Here is a 23,313-nt window from a genome sequence, read left to right as displayed (position 1 = left end):
GGAGATGGGCTTGAGGTGAAACTTGAACTTTTGGTGCGTTTCCCTGTCAGGTCTGTTCATGCCTCCCCAAGCAGCAAATCCAGCTGCGTCAGCAGAGGCACGAGGCCATGGTGCGGGGAGGTTTCTTATTTTCCAGCCCGGCTGGGCTGCTGCATGCTCCGCACAGCCTGGTGGCACCAGCACTGGCACCAGCACCATGCTGGCCACTGCTGGAGCCTGAGCCAGAAGAAATAGTGACACCCGCTGAAGGGAGAAACCTCCTTCCCCAGCACTGCTGCTTCTGTTCTGGGGGCTGCGGCACGTGCCTGAGAGTACACAGCACCAGCTGTGGGGAGCTCTGTGAGGAGAGGATGGGGCTGCCCCGTGCCAGATGCAGCCACTTCCAGATGCTTCTGGCTGGTTCCAGATGGTTCCTATGGCCCCATCACGGGGCATGGCTGAGCCCATCCGTGAGGCTGGTGATGCCTCTTGGGAAATGTGTCTAAGAAAGGGCAAAATGCAGTGTGGCAGTCAGAGGAGAGGGGAAAAAGTGTGAGAGATGGCCCTGAGAGCAGCATGGTCAGGGAGGAAGGAGGAGGGCAAGAAGAGGTCTTCGAGGTGCTGGAGCAGGTGTTCCCCAAAAGCCCCCAGAGGAGCCCCCACCAGAGCAGATATCCATGCCTGTGACTAATATTAATTGGCAATCAATTAATTTCCCTCAAGCCGAGTCTGTTTTACCCGTGATGGTAATCGGTGAGTGATCTCCCTGTCTTTAGCTCAACCCACGAGCTCTTTCACACTACTTTCTCCCCAGTCCTGTTGAGGAGGAGGAATGAGAGCGGCTGGGCGGGCGGCTGGCAGCAACCGAGCTCAGCTCAGCCCAACGGCCCGGGGACACAGCCCTGCCACACGCTCCGGCCCCGGTGCGTGGCCCCGGTGCACGGCTGCAGTGCCCGGTTTCTGCGCGTGGCGCAGCACGCAGCCCAACCTGCAATTCGATGCATGGCCTGATGGGTGTCTCGGCCCCCAGCCCCCCAGCACACTCCGCTGCCTGGCCCGGCGCCCCGGGCCGCTCCCGTCCCCTCCCCGGTTCCCGGTGCCGCTCCCCTGCCGTTCGCAGTCCTCCGAGCCCCCAGGGGGCGCGCTAGCGCCCGCCTCGCTCTGCCGGCGCTCGGGCCCGGCAGCGGAAGGAAGCGGTTTCCCGCGCCGTGCCCATGGAGCCCGGCGGTTCGCGCCGCCCGAGGTAGGGCCCGCCCGGGCGGGCAGCGCCGGCGCCCCGGCCCCGGGGACCGGGGTGGGCGGCTGCGGCCGCAGGGTGGGTGTCGGGAGGGTTCCCCCCTCACCGTGCCTCCCTTCTCGCTCCGCAGCGCGGCGGACCTGCTGGCGGCCCGCGGCCGCAAGGCCCCTCAGCGTCCCCGCGGCCAGAAGGATTTCATCCCCGACGGCTCGGCCGAGCAGGCGGAGAAGCTGCGCCTGTGCCGGGAGGAGCAGTGGCAGCTCCTCTCCGAGGAACGCGTGGAGCGGCTGTAAGTCCCCGGGGCTGGAGCGGCCGGGGGTCGCAGAGCTGTGCTGAGCACGGGGCTGTAAATTCCTTTTTCTCTGGGAGCGATCGTGTCGGGGAGGGGTCAGAGCACAGCTGCTGTCCGTTCAGGTGTTACGGGTAGAATCGAGCTGTTAATAGCAGGTAGGTGTTAGCGCAGTAAGTTCCCTTGCCCGTCCCCACAGTTCACCTGCTCGCAGCTCCCTGGTTGGAGCAACTGCAGGGGGAACACCCCGGCCGTTCCCTCGGGAGCAGAGGGTCATACTGGTACACCAGCAGCTTCAATGTGAATGTTCAGAAAGTCCCTCAAAAGGCCCTTAGTTTTCTCAGGTGTGTGCGTAATCCTGTAGCCTTTGCGAATAGCAGCCACTGTCTTCTTGGGCACGGTCTGAGTTACACAGCCCCTTGATGATGCTCACGTGTGGCGTTGTGCAGATTCAGCTGACTCTTGGTGTCCCTGGTTTATCAGTTTTGGTGGTTTCAACAGCGCTACCAGTTTCCAGAGCTTATCATTTCTTGGGAGATTTTCACACGCTATCTCTCAGCACACACTTTCCCTGTTTGGCCTGCTCTTTTCTGGTAACAGTTTGTCTGCACTGATCAGTAGCAGTTCACATAAAATCACACCACTGGGGACTTTAGAGAGAGAATGGCGACCTGCAGCAGACAGGCAGGTCAGACGGGGTGGACCATTATCTTCCCCTGTTTTCACAGTCAGGTTTGTTCAAATACATCTGTAAATGTGTGTCTGGGGCAGCAGTGGAGACCCACAGGCTGGGAGGGCAACTGGGTAGGTTTAGGTTTCCTTTCAGATGGAGAAATTGTGGTACTGACTAAAGATGCAGAGCAAGTCCATGGTGGACCCTACAGGTCTTTCCTTCTGTTTCCCTGAGCCAGCTGCTAAAAATGTATGTTTACATTCTTGCAAAGTCACCCTCCACTTTTCAGCTATTAATTTTTTTCCTATGAGTCCCTGTGGGTGGGATACAGCAACGTGAGAGTGTCTTGGCAGCATCTGAACAATCGTATGATACATCATGGCTTAGGCCATGCGTCTCTAGCAGGCTGCTGTAGCCTACAGACAGATGTCTGCGGTGCTGACTGAAGACACTCTTAACTAATTGGTGGTGATAAAATCTTCAGCTGGTACTGCTAGATCCAGTGGATGGTGTCTTTCCAAGGCCTTACTGTGTAAAAATACCACCTGGAAGTTTGTTGCCTTTTGATACCTTCCTGAGCTGCTTGTAGTTGATTGTAGGACATGCTAGTAATAACAAACTAATCTTTAACCTTCTTAGGGCGAATCTGGTGAAAGCTGAGTGGAAGCCAGGACAGGGCATCGTAGAGCTGCAGTCCCCTGCGGTGAGTCTGCTGCAGGGTGTACTCGGTGCCATCACCTCCTGCTGGCCATTGCAGATTCCTTAATTTGCTGCTTTAAATGGGAGAGAGCCTGGTTGTCAGCAGGGAGCAGCCTGAGCCCATCATGGATTTGTGCTTCTGTTCCAGGGGAAGTTTTGGCACACCATGGGGTTCACAGAGCGTGGCAAACAGTGCCTGCTGCCTGAGGAAGCTCTGTACTTGCTGGAGTGTGTAAGTAGGATACCTGTGCGTGGATGGGGGCATTGGGTCTTTCCTGAATGATTGGAGGAGCTGTAGCAGCTTTAGACTGAAGTCTGAAATCACTTGACTTGTGTTGGTCATTGCTGCAGTTTGAGCAGCTGATAAACACCTGGTTCTCAAGAAATTGTCTTTATTAGCCTGTTGCTAATGGAGCTGTTTGTTTCCAGGCCATGGGTTCATATGTTGTACTCTAAAGCAGCCTCTGTGTCATTGACAGCGAGTGTTAGTTGAATTGGTGGCCAGTTTATTCAGCTGGTATCTTGTTTAACCCACTCCTATGTCAAATACGACAATAGAGACTAGGAGAGTTTTAGCTGATCCAAATTTCTGTTAGTACATCAGTGTGCTCGTTTTGGCTGGGATAGGGTTAATTTTCTTCAGGGTAGCTAGTATGGGGCTGTTTTGGATTTGTGCTGAAAACTGTGTTGATAATGCCGAGATGTTTTCATTACTGCTGAGCAGTGCTTACACAGAATCGAGGCCTTTTCTGCTTCTCACGCCACCCCACCAGTGAGCAGGCTGGGGATGCACAAGAAATTGGGAGGAGACACAGCTGGGACAGCTGACCCCAATTGATCAAAGGGATATTCCAGACCATATGATGTCATGCTCAGTATATAAAACTGGGGGAAGAAGGAGGAAGGGGAGGACGTTTGGAGTTATGGTGTTTGTCTGCCCATGTAACTGTTACGTGTGATGGAGCCCTGCTTTCCTGGAGATGGCTGAACATCTGCCTGCCCATGGGAAGTGGTGAATGAATTCCTTGTTTTGCTTTGCTTGTGTGCGTGGCTTTCGATTTACCTGTTAAACTGTCTTTATCTCAGCCTATGAGTTTTCTCACTTTTACCCTTCTGATTTTCTCCCCCATCCCACTGTGAGGTAGGTGAGTGAGTGGCTGCGTGGTGCTTAGTTGCCGGCTGGGGTTAAACCACAACAAGCAGTAGTAAGTCAGCTGTCTTACCAGAGTGAAAGAAGCACGAGGAGCATGTTACAAAGTTTTCTATCAAGATCTCTACTTTCTTGATCTGGGGCTGATGAAACACACATTTATGTATCAGTTACTTCTTTACCAAAATCTGTGTATGGGGACTTGAACTTCCACAATCCAGGAAAGCTCACTGTTCTGGGAATTTCTGGAAATGAGATCAAACCATTATCTTCTGTTCCTTGTGAGAGTTAATTGGAATAAAAGGTTTGACACTGAGAAATTCTTTCCTTCAGAACTGGTGTACAGTTAATTAGGAAATCTGAGACTGGTCAGTGCCTTTTCGGTCATAAGTTGACTTCCTCCCTTATCCCCAGCGTATCTTGCATATTTTGCAATGGCAGGGTTCATAAGTTCATTAGCACAGTTTTTCTGTGCTTCTCTAAGAAGCTGATAGGAATTAGTGAAATGCTATCCAGCTTGGTAGGGCCACATTTAGGCACTAAATCAGATCTTTCTATGTGAAGGGTGTTGGCTTGGGAGGCAGTTATATAGCAGCCAGTACTGTATGTGCTTTACACTTAAGCAGAGAACTTTGGGGTTGCTACTTGGCGTCTCTTCCTGGTATGTATGGCAGAAAGAAATGTAAATGTGGCAAGCAGGGGAGTGAGACCGGGTTGCTTTCAGTGCTCCTCTGCTTGCAGAAATGCTGGTTAAGGCTCAGTTGGATTTCTTTGCTGTAGAGGTTTTTTTTGTCTTTCCACTGAAGCCTGTTATCAGTGGAATAGGTGCACTGATTAAAGGGGAACTTTTTTCTCTTAGCAAAACTTAATTAGGTTATGGGTATCTGATGCCATCCCTTAAATCCTAACTGCAAAGATAGGGCTTTTTTACCTCTGTCATTTTGACAAATAGATCATAAACAAATTGATGAAAATAAAATTGTTTCATTAGTTGCTGAGTACAAAATCTCTCCCCAAAAGCAGAAAAGACTAGTTAGATGTCTTCAGCCCATCCCATGGGAGAGGTGTCCTTCCTAGTGTTTTGTTTTCTTTGTTTATGAGTAAACACATTCTAAAAAAAAAAAAGGGAGGAAAAAGAGGCGTGGCCTATAAAACTGCCTCCTGCAGGTTAGTTGCTATTGCCTGGGGAATCTGCCTATGGGATCATTGGGGTTGCAGTAAATGCTTCTGAGGATGCTATCGATTCCTCTGCTCCAGCTCTCTCGGTTGTGCAGGTCCTAAGTGTTTTTGTAGTTGCGCTGTGTCCTGAATCACTGAGATCATCAAAGTTAAAGAAAATTATCTCCCAAACAGATGCAGCGCTGGAGCAGGAGCCGACAGCTGTGGGTGGGAACTTCTTAACTGGCTGCTAAAACCAGAGCATGGGGGAACTGGGCATGGGAGATGGACTGTAAGTCATCCAGGTGGCACATGGGGAGACATGGATGTTGTGTCAAGGAGGGTGCTGGGACCAGCTGTGAGGACCAGTGGGAAGAGACTGGTGTGAGCTTGCATAGATTTGTTCCCTGTGATTCTCTCAACACCAAGCTTTTGTCCTGCAGGGCTCTGTTCAGCTCTTTTACAGGGATCTGCCGTTGTCAATCCAGGAAGCCTACGAGATCCTGCTGTCCCAGGAGGCAATGAGCCTGCCACATTACCAGGTGTGTTGGGACCTCCAGCTATTGCAGGGAGGATGAAGGCAGAGAGCCCAGCCTCTGCCGCACAGCTTCTTTCAGTGGCTGAGAGCAGAGTACGACAGTTAGGGAGGGGAGTCACTCTCAGTTTTTTCCCATTCACCTTCTCCCAGATGATCAGTTCTTGTTTCCCCACCTTTGCTTTGGGTCCTAAGCCTGGCATTTTCTCCTCTGCCAGTGCCACACTGTGTTCACTCAGTTGTGGAGCTGAAGTAAATTGTTTGGTTTTAGGGTAGTCATTTAACCCTCTTGCTTTCCTTTGCTCTAAGGTGTTCAGCCACTTGAAGCAACTGGGTTATGTTGTACTGAGATTCGACCCCAGGTAACCAGCTTTTTCTTTCCACGCTGCTTTCTCCTTTCTGAAGACCCTGAGCAGCTCTGTGCCCACTGCATGGCCCCAGTGGAATGGCAGAGAAGAGGACTTTGACCCTGCATTCCGTCTCTCGGGAGGATTAAAGGCTAAAAGTGGCACTCTACCCTTCCTTGCTCCTCCCTCTTGAGGAGGTGATTGGGAACATGAAATGGGGCGTGAACTGAGGACCATCCTGGTCCCGCTTGTGGATTTTCTGTGCCTGGAAGAAAAGGTTTTTGTTGCTGTATTCTGGGGGCTGAGCAGAAGGGTAGTTTCGCTGCCCCGCCCTGCTGTCAGCCTCTGTGTTGGTGTCTCCTTACAGCACTGTCCTGTCTCCTTATGAGAGGCAACTGAACCTGGAAAGTCACTGCCAGAGCTCTGGGAAACACCATCGCAAAAGGAGGAGGAGTTCCAGCCCCCGGTAAGGATGTGGCCCAAAGCCCTTCTTCCATCTTCTCCCAGGCTCTGCAGCTTGGGAACAGCATCCTCAGCCCTTTGTGCTGTGGGTGACCTGTCCAGCACAGCTGCTCTTGGCTGTCCTCAAGCGGTGCAGTGCTTTTCCTGAACTCTTTGCAGTGTGCCTTTTTGTGACTTCTGTACTTCATGCAGGGCTAATAGGGGCAAACTGCCCCTGAGCCTCCCAACTGTAGTGGTGAGATGCCAAAATAGGAGGGTAGAGAGGTCAGTGCAGAAGAAACACATGGCAGATGTCTCCTCTTGCTCTTTTTTAAAGGGAGCACAGACGCCACAGTGCACATCTTGCGCTTATCTACCCCCTCGATGCAGCTTACATGCTAGGACTGTACAGCAGAGATGTTGCCAAAATGCAAACAGAAGCTGACATAATTAGTAATTTTGCTAATTATGACAGCTTCCAGTAGGTGGCGTCATCTTTTTAAGGAACAGGGAGGACAAGACTGGTCTGCAAGTCCTTTCCTGATAACAAGTAACTCAGTGCCTGAGGAGTTAAGACATTTTAGGAGCTGGGAGATAAAACTGCTGATTTGAGAATTGCCCCATCTTCTCTGGGACCAGGGACTGAATCTTCTACCAGTAAGAGGTGCTGGCAGGAGGGTTTCTGCCTAGCCTGTGCTGGTTTGGCTGAAGTCCATTATGTTTGTGTGGAGGTGTTTGGCTCCATATATGGGGTGTGTGGAGGCTGCATGGCAGGTTGGGAACGTGTGTCTACACAAATCAAGGCTGGGATTCTCCTGCGCGTTGAAGTCAAACCTCATGCAGGACTGCCGAGAAGTTTATTCTGCCTTTGGCATTCACTGCTTGTTTTGGCCTGCTTTTTTCCCTTCTCATTTTGTCACACAAGCAAACGCCCTCCTTCCAGCCAAGAGATTGTTGTCAAGGGCTTGCAGATCTGTCTGGGGGTTCCTGCCACCTCTGCTGTCCTTTTTTCAGGCTTGGCAGACTGCATTCTTCCTGTTAGCAGGGAGGAGGCAGGACTCAAAGGGAATAAAGTTCCACTATGCACTGTCCCTGTCTTTTATGCTGCTGCTTCTGTCTTTAGGTCACATGAGAAGAAACATAAGATATCTGAGGACCTTCCAGAAGCTGAAGGGACCTCCAAAAAAGCTGGAGATGACTGCGGAGACTCCAGTTGCCTTCTAATGGTTGAAAAGCCCTTGTCAGAGCAACCAAAGGAATCGGATGCTGGCAGTGGAGAGGGGGAATCAAACCCAGTTCCTCTTGATACAGGACAAAAGGACTCCCATAACCCCTCCAGGAGCTGGGCTGGAGACTACAGGGAGAGCAGCACTGGCACCCATGCACCCCGCTGGGATTTTACCACCATCATCTTGCCAAACATGGCCCCAGACCAGCCGTGCACACATCTGCCCTCACCTGACAACGGGCTCCTGCCAGAGAATGTGACAGGGAGGGAGGTTGATGCAGCTTGCTGGTGTGCACGCATCAATCAGAAACAGGAGAAGCTGTCACGGAAGGAAAGGGAGCAGCGAGAGAGGGAGAGCAGGTACAAGAGCAGTGTCAATGCTGACCGGGAGGTGAGGCGCTGCTCCAACTGGAAGGAATACAAAGCCCTTTTGGAGCAGAGGAGCCAGCAGAGGGTTTGGAGACGACCACCACATCTCTGGGACCAAGCTGTCACACCACTTTTGAGGCCAGATGAAGCTACCTCATCAGGTAGAGGCTCTGGGAACTTGACAGGGACCCCTTTCTCCTCCCCCGCAACTCTGTGAAACATTGCCTGTTATGCAGCAGCAAAAGGGGTGACGTGGAGAAGCTGAATGTCAGTTTAGGGCACAGTACCTTGAGATGGAGAATCTCATTAGAAGGCCTAGGCAGAGCAGGCACAGAGGACCCCAGCTATGAACATGGGGAGAGACAAGAAAGCTTGTACTCTGCCTTTCCATCTCTTTCTATAGCCTACTCAAGTGCCAGGATAAACAGGGCCTTGGGAGGTCTTCTAATCCATTCCCCATGTCCTACTGTATTGCAATCCTTCCTGCTAGGCTGTTAGGCATGTGAAATCAGGGCCAGCAAGATGCAAAGCATTTGCAGGGTGTTCTGGGCTGTGTGCTGGGGGGAGATGAGGAAGCTGAGGTCTTTGAAGTAGCCAGTGGTGACTGTGGTGCTGCCAGCCATTGTTGGAGGAGGAAGGCTCATGGGTGGTGGTGGAGTGCTTGGAGTGCCATGGGAGAGAAATAGCTAGTCTGATCCTTTCCTGTTCCTTCTCCCTCCAGCTGCGCTCCTCCAGCAGATCAGCGTGCTGCAGCCCTCCCACATCCTGGATGGAGCCTCCCGGTTAGTATCCAGCCAGCCAGCTCGTAGCTGTTAGGCAGTAGGGGTGTCTTGTGACTGTCCCTGCTTGTGAGGTCTGTGAGATGCTCACAGCAGCAGTTTGGGAGCTGCCTGGCATCTGGGGTGCCAAGAGAATACAGCGCTCTGCTCCGTGACCCGGTTGCATCTGTAGTGAGGGGCTGACATTTCCATGAAGTACCAGGTCCTGCAGCAACAGAGCTAGGGCATTCCAGGCCAATTAAAACATTGGGGTTGCTCTCTTTTTCTACCATTCTCTCTCTGCACCGCAGCCAGGTAATCTCCCCTAGAGGTTTGGTTGGGTTTCACCTGTGCCTCATCCCTGGAACATGCTGCCATCCCTGCTGCAGTGATTATAAAACTGTGCCTTTAGACTTCTGGTTCTGCTCCTGCCTTAAAGAGTCTGTGTGGTGTTAGTGTGCAGTCCCTGTAGGGCAGAGCAGTGCTTTACTTCTGTATCTGTTAGTGGCCCTTCTTGCAAGGGGTTGTGCAGAGAAGGGAGTGTGGCAGATGTGGGGTGGGAGCTTGCTCTGGTCTGACTACAGGAAAGATCTGGAAATTAATTAGAACAGTTGCAGGATCAGTCCTTTGAGGACTGAAGCCTTTCAAAGGCTCCAAACTAGCCAGGCTTTAAGAACTTTTGCTTCCTCTTTCCTCTGCTGTGTCTATACCCTACAATGTTTCAATCCTATACATATGTGAATGTGTTCTGTCTTCTGTAGGCTGCAGGAGGACCCAGAGGGCATGAAGATAGACTTCAATGTGTATCAAGCTGATGCTGTGGCAAAGTTTAAGAAGACAAACCCTGGGAAGCCGTATGTCAGGATGTGTGTTAGGAGGTATCCATGGGTCTTATGCTGTGTTCTGAAACATAGCAGTTGCTGTTGTGGAAACAAAGTACTAATGATCTGTAAATGACCCAGCATCTTGTGAGCTTTACAGATCATCCGAGTGTCTCCCTTGAGGGTGGTCCTGCCCAGAATTTTTTTTTCCTTCCATTTCCTCCTTTGTTGGAGGCTGTGGCTGACAATTCCCCCAGCCCTTGTGCTCAGCCCACACTATTTGGTCATCTGCTTGCTGCTCATGTCTGAATATTACTGGAGTCAGGAATAAGAAGCCACAGCTGTATTTATGCAATGCTTGTGAAACATGTAGAGCTCAGTTTTGCAGGGAGCTGTAGGGTACCTGAATCCTCAGCAAGTGCAGATCGCTATGGATTTCTGCAGAGATATACCTCCCCAGAACTCACTACATGCTCAGGGGCATGGGTTTAGTATTTTGATCTTTGCCAAATGTAACTTTAAGATCAGTGTGAACAGAGCATAGGTGTCCCCTTTCTTGCTGGATCCAGAATCTGATACCTAAACTCCATAGGCAGGTACAAAGTTCTTGCCTTTTCTAATTTTCATATATACTAAAACTGTCCCTCCTCCGCTCTCTGCAGCTGTAGTAGCCAGAGCATGGAACGTGGTAATGCAGTTTTACAAAGGTCTGTCGTGAGCAGTTAGGATGATCCTTGCTTTATAAATATTTTCATTTATGAGCAAACAGACTCTGCAGAGTTAAAAGGAGGAAAAGCAGGTCAGATGTTGATCCCAGCAACCTAAAGATCTTCCTAGCACAAAGGTATTAAGATGGCACTGGATTGGCAATTTGCCAGTAGCCTTGTGAGCCGCATCTAATAGGCACAGCATGGAGCAGTGTGCAGTTGCCCTTGTTTTTGGCAAAGGATTTGACAGCTCCCAGTTCCCGGCATGCAGTGTACTCTCTCAGGGCTGGCAGCCTCCTGCTTTGACTGAAAGGGGTGGGAAGGGTCACTACCAACTCCTAAGACCCAAGTGAGCTGCTGTGATCGTTGGCCAGGACAGCTTTGTCTCTGTATTCTTATTGCTTTGAGAACAATGGGATATTTTTCTCTCTGCAGCTTTGACGAGCAGATTCCATCCCTTCGGGCTTTGAAGCAGGTTACATATCAGAGTGGGGACGTCCCGGTGGTCTTTGCGCTGGTGGATCATGGAGAAATTGCCTTTTATTCACTAAAGGAATTCAAGCTGCCAGTCGATGTTAATCACTGAAGTTGCTGTCACTTGCAGAAATGGTACAGGATGAAGGGAAGAGCTTTACTCAGGTTTTGTTTTATTGATTAATGAAATACTACAGAAAATAGAGCCTGTGATAACTGGAACCTTGCGTAGTTGACCACTTTATTTGCTGTTACAGACTTCACCCAACCAGATGGCTCAGGCATAATAGCAAAATTTACGGCAAACAAGTGTGTATGGCTTAGCTGGGCATTTCTGGACTGGAATACACACTGCTTTGTTCTTGAAGCTGGTTCTCCAGCTTTCTCATCTTGTGGACCGCTAGTCTGCCTTTTCCGTGTCATCTTTGGCTGACCTGTGGACCATTAGAAAACGCTTTGTTGGTGATCCTCTTGTCATGTTAAGAGCCACTGTGCTACACCAGTGGGATGGTTGGAGAGTCATTGAGGTCAGTCAGGAACAGAATAAGCTGATCAGATCAGTGGTGGTGTCCTAAGCCTCTGTCATTCAGCTACGCCAACAACCGTCAGATCAGATTCTGATCTGAAAAAAGCACAGCCATAAAACTCAGCCACCTGGAGTAAAGTTTCCAGGCACCCAAGAGCAGGAAACTGCCTTGAACACAATTTCATCAGCGTGAGCTCACAGAAAGCCCCAGACCATAGCAGATGGCACCCCAGCCTCATGCTGTAGCGTCTGTGCTGAGATGCATTTTTGCCATGCAGCATTGTGCCATGTTAAAGTTTGGCCACCAATACCAGTACACTGTATCTGATAGTCTCACCAAGGCTGTACTGCAGCCTCCTCTGCTTCAACCTGACATCCTCTTTCCTGGCTGTGGATCTTTGTCTTTTGTAAGTGAGAGATCCCTGAGTAAAGAAGCTACAAATTCCTCATGAGCCTTCCAGTCTTGTGGCTGTTGTGCTCCAAACTGAGGACATCATTGCTTTCCAGGCCGTACTGTGGGAGCTTTCCACCAGGATATCCAGGTACCAAATTTGCTTTAGCCTCTATGCAAAAGTGCCAGTGACAAGTGCCAGAAAGTCTGCTCAGTGAATAGAAGTATGCTGAGCATGGCTGTGTTTGGTATTGAGCTTCTTCAGAACTGTTATAGCAACTGGTTTAGATGCATTTTATTTGATAATTTTTGAGTTCCTTTTGGAGATGGGGAGAAGGCTAAGCAATAAAAAAGCCTTTTCCAGCAGTCCAAGCACCTCAGTGTGGTTCTTAATTCCTGCAGAAATGTTAGTAAGTTATGCAGAGGGAGACATTCTTGGGGAGGCTACTGGGACCCCAGCAGCACCAGCTGGTGAATGCCTGCTCATGGTCATACAACCCTGTGGCTGCGTAACCCCGCTCCCATGCCCATCTGTGTTTGGATCCAGCTGCTGCCCCATTCTGTGGGAGGGCAGTGTGACTCAGAGCCTGGAGGAGTCCCAATGTCCCGTGTACAGTTCTGTCCGCACATGACACCGTGCCATCCTCATCTTCCTCCTGTGTGGTCAGAGGTATCGTAGCTCAAGGTAGCAGGGATCTGCTGCAAGCACTGTGCCTGGTCCTGTTTCATGCACACACCCCTGTTATCAGATGCTGGAAGTCAGCAGGGCTCTGCTGAGGTGAGGGTCTGACAACTCCTCCCACACGTGCTCCCCTTCCTTTTCCTCCCTTGTTCAAGCAGTGCTTTTGCTCTGATAGTCCTTTTCAAACGCCAGGGTTGTTGGCAGCTCCAGTCTGTGCCCTCAGCATTCTCCCAGACTGTTTTGCAGATTAAAGGCAGTGGGAAGAGAGTTTCTAAGAACGGGTGCAGCCAGAAGAACTCCAGTCTGACCCACAGGGCTCACGTTTGTCCTGGAATTAGGTCAAACTCCTGTTGATTTCAATCAGTCTCATCTGCTTATGCCAAGGTGGAATTGTATCGATGAACTCTACAAGAGCCACCCAGTGAGTTTCGCTGGGGCAGAGACTCCCTGATTCAGCACAAAACAATTACAATTTAATAACCACTGCAGGGAGGATTGAGAAACTGTGGCTGCCTTGCTCAGCACCACAACATCTGACAGTGCCTTTACCAGGATGGGATTATGATGCAGACTGATACCACTGCTTCATTTCGGCCTGTGATGTGGATTGGCTGGATGTTGCAAGAAGATGACAGAAATGAGTATTTTATTTGAAAAACATCACTTTTGGAAGCTTGGCTGAGACATTGACTGTTACTGGCCCCTTGTCAGAGGTAATTTCAAGCTTTTGCATGGATGCAGAGAGGTTGGCAGACCTTGGACTGCCATTGCGCTCCACATAACTACTGATTCCTCGCCCAGCTGTTGTTCCCTGCAGTAGGACACAGGCTGTTTGCAGTCGAGCAGTTTAGCAAGATAGCGGCAGTTGTGTAGCTCTTTCCAACTAAGGCTTCAACTTTCTGTTAAGCCTTCCCATCTCTTTTGCGGGAAGGTTGGCACCTTCCCTCCGCTTCGCGCTAGGTCCCTGTCCCTCGCGGGGCTGGGGGATGAACGGAGCCGGGAGGAGGGGGCCTGACACGGCATGGGAGCCGGCTCTCCCGGCCCGCTGCCCCCGCCCTCGGGCGGTGCTCGGTGTCCGGGTCTCCCGGGGTGGGGGGACGCGGCGGCGCGCTTTCCCCGAGCCAGGCAGCGCGGCCGCCCGTAAGGCGATGGCCGCTTTCTGATTGGCTCCGAGCGAGCGGAGCGTTGAATTATTCATGACCGCGCCGGATGAAAGGGAGCAGAGGCAGCGGCTGAACTTAATTTGCATGCGAGGCCCCGCCCCAGGAGGGCGGTTTGCATCTGTGGGGCTCCGCCCGTGGGGGCGGTTTGCACGCGAGGCCCCGCCCTAGGAGGGCGGTTTGCATCTGTGGGGCTCCGCCCATGGGGGCGGTTTGCATGCGAGGCCCCGCCCCGCCGCACCCCTCCCGGAGGTGCCCAGGGAGGGAGGCCGTCGCCGCCGCCGACCGCCGCGCAGGCGAGGGGGGAGCGGGCAGCGGGCGCGGAGCGGAGCGAGGCCGGGGCGGCCCGGCTCCAGGCCCCGCAGGTGAGCGCGGCTCGCTGGGGCTCCGCGGGGGGTGCAGGACAGGGGCCGGCCTGGCGGGGTAGGCTCTGGGGAGGGGGGTTCTCGCGTAGCGGGGGGGGGTCCGGCCAGCGCGGCCCCGGCAGGGCTCGCTGCTGCGGGCCGGGGCGGCACCCGACCCTGCCCGCTCCTCCTGGGTTTTGCAGCTTGCTCCCGGAACCCTCCGGCGGGGCTGGCAGGTGCTCGCCGGTCCCCCCGCCCACGGGAGGGGGGTCCATTTCGCCGGGTGCCCGAGCCCGTCTGCCGGCATCGGCCCGGACGCATTGGGGCTGCCCACACCTGAAGCCCCCCTGCCCCAGCGCACCCGGGGACACCGGCCTTGGCTCGCTCATGAAACTTCAAGCACTGGCGTTGAGGGGTTGGGTTTGCCCGGGTTTTTTTGTTTGCTTTTTTTTTTTTTTTTTTTGGCTTATCAAGTTTGGTGTACTGTTTGTTCTGGCCGGAGCGTGTAGCTGGGGGGTATCCCAGGGCAGCTTTACATCCTGGGATTTTTCCGGCGGAGGTCGCGGCAGCGGCCGCCTGCTCCATAACTTCCTGCTTTAGCCCTCGGCGGGAGTGGGTCCGGGCCGGGGCCGCTCCCGGGGCGCTGAGCCGCCTCGGGGGGCTGCTGGGAACGGCCCCGTCACGGAGGCTCCTGCAAGAGCCGCGGCCTCTCGGGAGCCGTCCCGGAGCGGCCCCTCGGACTGCTTCTGCCTCGTCCTGTCGTGGGAGGTGTCCCTGCCTGCAGCCTGGCCTTCTAGGTCTCCATCTGCTATGACTGGCTTGAAGCAGATGTGATTAATAAGAATTGCGATGTCTCTTTGGGGACGCTCTGTTAGCATTTTATTTTTCCTTCCTTCAAATCCCTGCCCATATTAAATATATCATGTTACTGTTTGGGTTTTTTTTTTTCCTCCCCAAAGTTGTAAGAGATTGATGGGTGAGGGAGCATGTTACTTCTAACAGGCAACGAGCAGGTGAAACAAGTTGTTTAGCCTTTCTCTCAGGTTGCCCTGCAGTTGTGGCATGGGAACAAGCTGGTTACTGACATCTCCTTTCCTGAAGGTGAGGCTAACCTTGGCTTTGGAGAAAGTTGTGTGTGTTTATATTTAGTGTTGTTAATGGTGTAAAGCAGTTGAAGTAGACTTCTGGGTCTGTGTTTCTGCAGTGTAGTGGCACAAAGCTTTACACTCATGTGAGGATAGTGACAAGAAGGAGGATAGGATAGCTTCGCTGAGATAATAGAAGCAAAAGTTGTCCGTTGTAATGTGTTACTTGATGGGGAATGCTGCTCTTTGTAGTCATCTGAGCACACTTCAGTCAACTGGAATATCTTGCTTTACCAAGTCCCAGGTGAAGCTGTATGCCCAAAGCAGCTGCCTGGTGATTTTAGCTTTGATTTGGGAAGCTGGCGCTTCTGGCAAGCGGAATGCAAAGCGGTGGTACGTCCCAAGGCTTCTCTGTGCTTCCTGACACGTTCCTTGTAAAGGCAGCCTGGCCCACAGAGGGGATGAGGATGATCTGTGCAAGTAGTGAGTAGTCCCTAATTTTCCTCAGTGCTGCTTGTAGCCGTTTGAGGGGCTCCATTTAGTTTACGGTATTGAAAAGGGAGAAGAGTTCTCAAACATCTTCACAGGATGGTGCTGAGGAACGTCTTGTATTTGGTTTTGAACAAATTGCATCTGCTGTCACTACTGACTGAAGAAAATTATTGGAGGAGTTAAACCAGTTGAGAGTCCTATATCTTCTAGTGGCTTTTTGGTACAGTAATGTGATTATTACCGGGCATTGCTTATGGAAGAGGTGTGGGTTTTTTTCTTGGTTGACACAGAGGCTTGAGTGATGTTAAACAGTAAGAGGTTTTAAACATAGATAACGTAACGCAGTTAGTACATGGCAATAAAAGTATGTGATGCTGCTAGCAGCCTGACCTTTCTTTAAAATAGTTTATCAAAGGAGGGACTGGTGATAGCTTAAAGTTTGATTTCTGTGCAGAAATTCTATGGAAACTCCAATGCTTATCTAAAAGTTTCTTCTAGCTGGATCTCTTTGTGTTGCTTTAAGAAGCAAATGCTTTTGTGGTTTATTCCATTGACCCACTATGTTTGGGGTAAAATGCTGTTCCAAAGTTACAAGCCACTCTTCCATTTGAATCATGCTTCCTAGTAGAAGCGTACAAAGAGTTTTGCATCATGTGCAATAATGTTGTTCAGTGCAAAGACTTTGTTCTGTTGTAGCATTTTGAAACTTCATGTTGTCATGCTCCCATGACAAGGAGAACACAATAGGAGTCATAATGACACATAAGGCTTGCACAATTAGTAAATTCATTGCAAGTGGGCCGTCCCTGCTAACTCCAAGCACAAAGCTGTGAAGGTACCTGAACTTGCCTGATTTGTGTGATTGATTTTCGATTATTTTCCAAGACTTCTTGGGGAATCTATCTCTGGTCTTTTATTTATTATTTTCTGTGTTTTGGGAGGGTGGTCAGCTGCATGTAGTGTTGACGCAGTCTGCTGTTCATTTTTAGAGGAGGATCTTTTGGTTTACCTCTCTGCTAGTGCCTGATGATTGTGTGCAAGGTGCATCTGAACACTCTGTAGAACTGCGAGTGCTGGGGGGCTAGCCGTTGATCAGCAGTTGTGTTGTGTAAGGGAGATCTCTGAATGGTCTTGTTGAATTATGAGATTACTGTTGTTAGAGCATCTTCCCAGTGAAGCCTTATCCCGGGAAAATGGGGTAGTATCTTACACTTCCAAGCTTTCCATCTACTGCAACTGTTCTTTCCCTTGCTCTAGCTGTTCTGCTTGGCTTCTGCTTTCTTCTTGAGTATCTCTCTTGATAGTGTGTTACAGCCAAGTGTGATTGTAGAGATGAACTTTACAGTGACAGCTAAGTTAAAGAATAGCTAGTACCCCCTAGCTATTTCAAGCTAAAAGTTTCATCGATTTCAAACTAAAAGTGTTCTTAAACTTGGAATTTCACGGAGTCATGTTTAATGAGTCCGATGGCTCCTGTAATCAATAAAATTGATAAGACTAGTATTTAAATGATGCTTTGATAATTTTTGTTGTTGCGAGATCATTGGTGCTAAGGAATAGCTTTTTCCTGTGCAATTGATCTGGCCTCTGTTCTGTTGCTGCTGTCTGTGTTGGTAAGAGGAACAAGGCAAACTTCTAGGTGGGGGAGGAAACCTAGTTCAGACAAGGCCATGGCAGTGACTGTTTGTTATAGGAGCACTAACTGCTTATAGTTCAAACAAAGCTTGTTGATAAGGCCTCTTTTATTTTAGCAGGGTTGATAAAGTGTTATCAGATGCATAGGTAGAAGTTCTAAGGACCTGTAAGCAGGAAGGGGTGATGAGGAAGGAATGAAAAGGAGACCTAAAGCAAGGCAAGATTTAAGAGTTCTTGAGATACTTGATGGCATTTTGAAAAGAAAGCTGTTGGACTTTATCCCACTGAAAACCTGTTCAAGTTGAGTAAAGGTTGCCTAGGAAGCACACAGATGGTACCTTGCAACTCTTCTATGTGAGCAAAATAAACTCATTATGGGTATGTTTTTGTTGTGGGGTTAACTTGGGACTGTATCCACACTTAATACTGTCTACGTAGTAAAAACTTCTGACCGGGGCTTCCTCTTCTTGTAATACTGGATTAACTTGTGTGATTGGGACTTACAACGTTGGTTCTCTTATACTTTTGGCTGGAAATTCCACGATCATGGGAGGACATAAGCAAAAACTGCAACAAATTTCTACAAATGGTAATTCCCCCCAGCCCGTGCCTGGAGAAAATCCAGAGTGTCTCAGCAAGCGGTGCATGGGCATTGAGACACAATGCTGCATGCAAAAGCAATGAAGACAAAGCAAAAAGTGGAGCTCTGATGGGATTGCTAACACACAGCAGTGAGTAACAATTAATGCTTCTCCTAAGAAGAAGCATTTGGCCTTCTATTGAATATGGGTCCGTCGTGAGACGTGGCATGTGTACTTGCCATAAATCTCAACATCTAAAATGAACAGAGCTGAGTAAGGAAGCCAGAATGAAATCTGGTTTTGATGTAAACTGCTCCTTAGTCTGTGATTGGAAACAGGATCATCTTGCAACTCATGCTTTCATTGCCTTTCTATATGAACAGTGAAGAGCTTTTGTTTTGTGGCTGGATCTAATCAAATGAGGTGAAAAAGGGTACCTCATCATACTTAGCTAAGCATTCAGCTAACAAATCAGCAGGAGCTCGATGTACAGGGCACTCTGAGCTTTGCTGTCAGGTGTCCATGTACTGAATATGAGCAAAACTGGGATTCACTCAGCTTTGGGCTATTGTTGCCTATAAACAGCTGACCTCAGTGTATCTTAGAAGAAGAGAATGTTGCACATAGTTTCTGGTAAAAGGCTCATCTTTGAAAGCCTAAAGAATTGTTTCCCTGGAAAATAAGAACATTAGATACATGCAGACCTGGCATGGCTTCAGAGGCTACTGGAGAATTCCTCTCTGGCTACTGGTAGCCACAACTGTTACCATATGGCTGTAAATGCTGACTAGCAGATAACTGCAGAGCACATGGGATTGGAGTTTTATGTAAGACACCGAAGGTGTGTGGGAGAGAAACTGGTCTGCTAATATGTAAATGTGCATCTGGAAGATAAGATTATACAGATTGTGGAATCTTTTGGTTTTTCTAGAATTGGAAAAGGCACTTGCTTATTGTACTGAAAAGAAAATTCTTCTTATTGACAAGAGCCTTGTAAACATGTAATAATAATTCCTCTTGGACAACCTGTGCTACAGTGGATGCCATTCTCTTTGCTGTGCTTTCTTTGCCTTTGCTGAAAACTGCTTTTTCTCTCATCTCCTCCCATACTGTGACACTTGGGAATTCTTTGGTCGGGCATGAAACCCTGATACAAGTCAATGAGAGATGACTTTTGTAGCATGCCTTCTCTGATCATAATGGACACATCAGCTTGCCAGGATGATGTCTCTTCAAGTGAGTTACTGCTTGATTCTGAACTACTAGGCTCCTTAGCCAGTTGAGCAAGTTGTTGTGGGCTGGAGTGTGAATGCTAGATCTCTTGCATAAGCAGGTTAAAACAGAATGCTTCTAGATGCAATTAATATTTCAGGATAAAACATTCTAGCAGAGTGTTAAATATAAAGTTGTGTCTCTCTCAAATCAAGACTACTCTTCTCCTTACTTTGCTTGTAACAGCAAGTTTGTCTCTGCTGTCACAGCTGAGGAGGTCTCTTTCCTGAAGTGGGGAGGATAATTAGTAGAGTTTCTCTGTGGGTTTGCCTAGTTTAACAGGTCCAGGGTATTGATTGACAGGGGGAAAGGGTGCGTCTCTTTGGCACTTTCCTTTCCTTGTCTGGCTAAGGGCAAACTGTGTTATACATGGGTGTGATATGCTCTCCTTGCATAGCACAGCAGCTTGTCACTGCTCTGTAACTTTTGCTAACTTAGAGTAAATATAGCCTTGTGTAAATATGTCCCTCTTTCTCTCAGGAATGTCTGGTGAAAGAAGACTTATGATCTGATACAATTTTTGAAATTCCAGTTGAGGTACCTAAATCATTGTAGAAGGATATACTTTCCAAGTAAACTACACTTTTATTCTTCCTCTCTTTATTGGGGTCCCCTGCTATATGTGTTTTTCTGCATATTCTTCACCCCTGCATGTGCTGATGGCATGGTTCACGAACACAGGTGCCTGTAGCTGCCTGCTCAGAGCCACTTTTCTCTGTGGTGAGTGGAGATGCTACTGATTCTAGGTGGGGACTAAGTCGCTCAGGCTCTTGGTGCTGGTGTGATCTTCTGGTCCTCTGAACCAGGACTGCATTGCAGTCCTCTTAGTGAGCTCCAGACAGTACTGCATAGATGGCTGAAGATTTTGGAATGTGAGCAGGAAAGGTAAAAGGGGAGTAATGCAACGAAGAGGTACAAGTTCTAGCTCAGGGAGTTTCTAAAGGGACTTCTCAAAATATGGCTATGGAGCATCCTGTTTATAATACCGTTTCCTTTTTTTGGTCCTTCACAGCTGGTAAGGCCTTGCTAGAAACCATTTGAAAAACAATTCAAGCTCCTCAGGAATGGCTGGCTGATTTAAGTCATTAACCAAAGACTATCATTGTTGGAGCACACACATAGCCACCTTGTTTGCCAGCTTTGCTGCTCCCATCTATACAGATAGGCTGTGAAGGCTCTCTTCCCTTGATCACCCTCCAGCCCCACAGTTTGAACAAGGGCCCAAGGCCCTCTGTTCACTTGACAGTGCCTTTGGTGCTTCTGGTGCCTCTCTTTCCCTTGTGACACTAGCCTTCTCCTCCCTGCTCCCCGCGTTGCTGTACGTGTGTTATGTACCTCTTCTGATGATGGGTTACTATAGAATATCTACACTGATTCTTCATTGCACCTCAGATGTTCTGGCCCCCACTGTGCATGTCTGTTCTGTACAGAGTAGCTGGTAAATTGCTATAATTTCTTGTCTAACAAATTAAAATAAAATACTGACTGGAGTGTCCAGCAGCTGCTTTGTGAGCAGCTGAGCTGTCTGTACACTGGAAACTGGAGCTTGTGAAAGATGGCCAGGGCAGGCAGGAGCACTTACGCCAAGGTAAATTGTCAGGATGCGATTCAAACCTTTGCTCTTGACTTGGCAGAGTTTTACGTGTCACTTAGCACCTCTGCAGAGGGGAGATGTGACAAAGAATCTCTTGAGCTGTATGAAATATGAGGCTGTAGCCTGGTATCCACAGTGTGATTGCTAGGTTGCAAATCGGGTCTAATAGTCCTGCTCGGATCCTCCTGGTGCTGTGAGAGACAAGGCAGCGAGATATATTGAAAGGCTTGTGCTTCTAGCTGCACATTGAACTGCAGGTGCAAGATTTCCTTCCCCTACCCCCACCTTGAGCAGGGAGTTAGGCTTGATATTTTACAAAAGCAAGTTAATAATTAATGCACCTACCCTGCAGGCAGCACAGCATCCTTTCTGCTGTACCCATGGAGCAAGCTCAAAATGTGATTCTTTCTCTTTCTAGTTCAATAGCTGGAGGGTTACCTGGGGTGAAAACTGATACTAGTCAATAATGCCTGTGAGCCTGGGAGTTAGCCTTTAGATTGGGTTTGTCTAAATGTTTACACCAATGCTGCAGTTTTGCTTGCTGCTTCTTTGGATAAGGTCAACTGAAGTGATCACAAAATGGCCAAGCGTGAAAACACTTCTGAAATTCTCTTGGCTTATCTGTACTGGTTTGCTTTAGCAATGTGAAAATGGTATTGTGTAAGTCCTGCATCAGAGATGCCACTCTGTGGTGGTATCAGGTTTTAGTTACTCGATAGCTATATTGTCTCATTCTGCTCTGGCTAATTTGTGTTACCTGCTAAATCAAAATAAATAACCTACTTCTGCTTGCTTCTCTTCTCAGGCTGCTTCCATTTATATGGCTTTGTTTGGTTTTTTTTGGTTAGGATTTTTGGTGCCAAGATACTACAGCAAGGAAGATGAGAAGGTTCTTAAGACCCGGACATGATCCAGTGAGAGAGAGGCTTAAACGCGACCTTTTCCAGTTTAACAAGGTACAGTGCTTTCCTCAAGTTTCAAGGCATATGCGTGCAAGGCAAATCTATCCTGAGCCACTGTGCCGTGTAAAGGAAAGGAAAAACTACTTGGATGTGGGTGGAAAAGTTAAATTTAGGAGAGATGGTTTGTTCTCTTTCTCAATTCTGTCCTTTTTCCCTGACTAGTTTTCTTTAAGCTCATGAGCACGTTCTCAACTCTGGCTTTCTTTTTTGAGAAAAAAGATATTGCCACGCTATTGAGCGGCACTTGCTGAAAGAAGAGATCTTTGCAGCAGCTTTTATATACTCTGAGTGTTCTGTAGTTTTTCCTGCTTTGTGCTGTGACTACTTATGTTATAGGTAGTCTTCACAGTACTGCTATGAAAATAAACATTTTTCTAAAGATATGCATACGCCACAGCCTGTGATGCTGCTGAACCCAGAGTTCTTTGTCCATGATTATACTTTGGTTTTGTAAGTATACCTCTGTTTTTAAATGTGAATTTAGAAGTCTGTGATAGAAATGCGGTAGCACCTAGGCAGCACAATGGCCATTAATAATGAATTTGCTATTATCTTAGTCTGAATCTGTATCTAGTTTTTTTTCCTTCCCTCTGAAGAGGAAACGGCGATGGCTGTGCTATCTACCAATGCTGGGTATTTTTCTTTTGAGCACTGCCCAGGAACATAGTGCTTTCACCTTTGTAAATGCCTAGTATTAATTAATTGCTAGGCTAATGGCTACTTACACCTTCATTGGGTATCAGAAATATATTTGCATGTTTTGTATTTCCAAGGTTTAAATGGAATTTCGCTGAAAAGTATAATGGATAAATGAAGTCAGCCTAGGAAACAAACTCCTTGATTCATTAAGTTCTAGTGTAGATATATGCTTAAAGTGGAACTTGGGATATTTGAGATGAATGATTTAATGTGATTTGGTACTAAACCACACCATTTCCATGCATACGTCCCTCCCATTGGGGAGACAAAAGGAACTCAACAGTGCTTCAGGCCTATTTTCTGCTTGCTACCATGAGGAAATGCTAGTGCAGATGCAGTAAAAATTTCAGTAAATGAAGACCAGCATTGAGTTGCTTGCATTTAGCTGAATGCAATGTCAGCTTCAGAAAAGACATCCTAGGGATGGGTCAGAATTGTTTAAAAGCATATAAAATTGTATATACCTTGAAAAAACCTTTGCTATTTCAGGGATGTCTGTTCCTTGAATATGCCTTTCTCTTATGAGAATGTTTGGCTAAACTTTACCTGCCAGAGACAGACTAATTTGGATGATGCAAAACAGGGTTGAAAGAACTAGGTTTTGCAGCAGAGGGAAACTTCCAAATACATTAGAAGTTGACATCAGGATTTGTGACTCCATTTGATTCAGTCCTGAAGGTAAATATTGCATCTTATTTCTAGGGAGGTGACTACTTTGGACACTTCCTAATGGTTTACTGTCATTAACAACTTGGTAATTAAAGGCCTTGCAAAATGCATTTGTGCTTTTAAGCCACAGTAACTTGTTCTTTTCTGACAAGAATCGGAAAGGGAATGAATATTATACCATTACGTTATACCAGAATCTTTTACATTATACTTTTTTCTTGCATGAAGGGTTGTTTTTTTTTCCAAGTCTTGTGTGTCCCATTCCAGTATTTCTGGAGATAATGGATCATTTGAAAGCCTCTACCCTTTATTACAATAAACATCTACTCTCAGCTAGGTAGACTGGGAAGATCTGG

General features: G+C 48.5%; 2 protein-coding genes across 7 annotated transcripts in view; both read left to right on the top strand.

The window, feature by feature from the left end:
• Positions 1 to 1,148: 1,148 nt before the first annotated feature.
• Positions 1,149 to 12,148, top strand: TSEN54 (tRNA splicing endonuclease subunit 54). 2 transcript variants are annotated; one of them, XM_030013058.2, is made up of 11 exons: positions 1,149 to 1,222; positions 1,347 to 1,505; positions 2,818 to 2,881; positions 3,026 to 3,109; positions 5,629 to 5,727; positions 6,030 to 6,082; positions 6,435 to 6,533; positions 7,632 to 8,266; positions 8,827 to 8,887; positions 9,625 to 9,741; positions 10,827 to 12,148. In XM_030013058.2, the coding sequence occupies exons 1-11, from the start codon at positions 1,194 to 1,196 to the stop codon at positions 10,975 to 10,977; spliced, it is 1,551 nt and encodes a 516-aa protein (XP_029868918.1). In that variant the 5' UTR covers positions 1,149 to 1,193; the 3' UTR covers positions 10,978 to 12,148. The 2 variants fall into 2 exon arrangements, with proteins under 2 accessions (XP_029868918.1, XP_029868919.1); XM_030013059.2 differs by lacking the exons at positions 1,149 to 1,222; positions 1,347 to 1,505 and adding an exon at positions 1,555 to 1,663.
• Positions 12,149 to 13,864: 1,716 nt separating this feature from the next.
• Positions 13,865 to 23,313, top strand: part of LLGL2 (LLGL scribble cell polarity complex component 2) — a 33,854-nt gene continuing 24,405 nt past the window's right edge. The window contains exons 1-2 of one of the 5 annotated variants that reach the window (XM_041123413.1): positions 13,865 to 13,989; positions 21,476 to 21,583. In XM_041123413.1, the coding sequence (XP_040979347.1) occupies positions 21,509 to 21,583 (75 nt within the window). In that variant the 5' untranslated portion in view covers positions 13,865 to 13,989; positions 21,476 to 21,508. Of the gene's footprint in view, positions 13,990 to 20,476; positions 20,622 to 21,475; positions 21,584 to 23,313 lie in introns of those variants that run through there. The other 4 variants (XM_030013045.2, XM_041123412.1, XM_030013043.2 and 1 more) reach the window with 4 other exon arrangements.

The sequence above is a fragment of the Aquila chrysaetos genome, chromosome 5 (assembly GCF_900496995.4).
Source record: "Aquila chrysaetos chrysaetos chromosome 5, bAquChr1.4, whole genome shotgun sequence".
Taxonomy (NCBI): domain Eukaryota; kingdom Metazoa; phylum Chordata; class Aves; order Accipitriformes; family Accipitridae; genus Aquila; species Aquila chrysaetos.
This window is presented reverse-complemented; position numbering and strand designations above follow the sequence as displayed.

Bases quoted from the DNA above. Each gene is read 5' to 3' on its own strand.
- TSEN54 (XM_030013058.2), top strand. From the start codon at position 1,194: ATGGAGCCCGGCGGTTCGCGCCGCCCGAG. The intron at 1,506-2,817 runs GTAAGTCCCCGG...TAACCTTCTTAG, and splicing joins GAGGAACGCGTGGAGCGGCT to GGCGAATCTGGTGAAAGCTG. The intron at 2,882-3,025 runs GTGAGTCTGCTG...CTTCTGTTCCAG, and splicing joins TAGAGCTGCAGTCCCCTGCG to GGGAAGTTTTGGCACACCAT.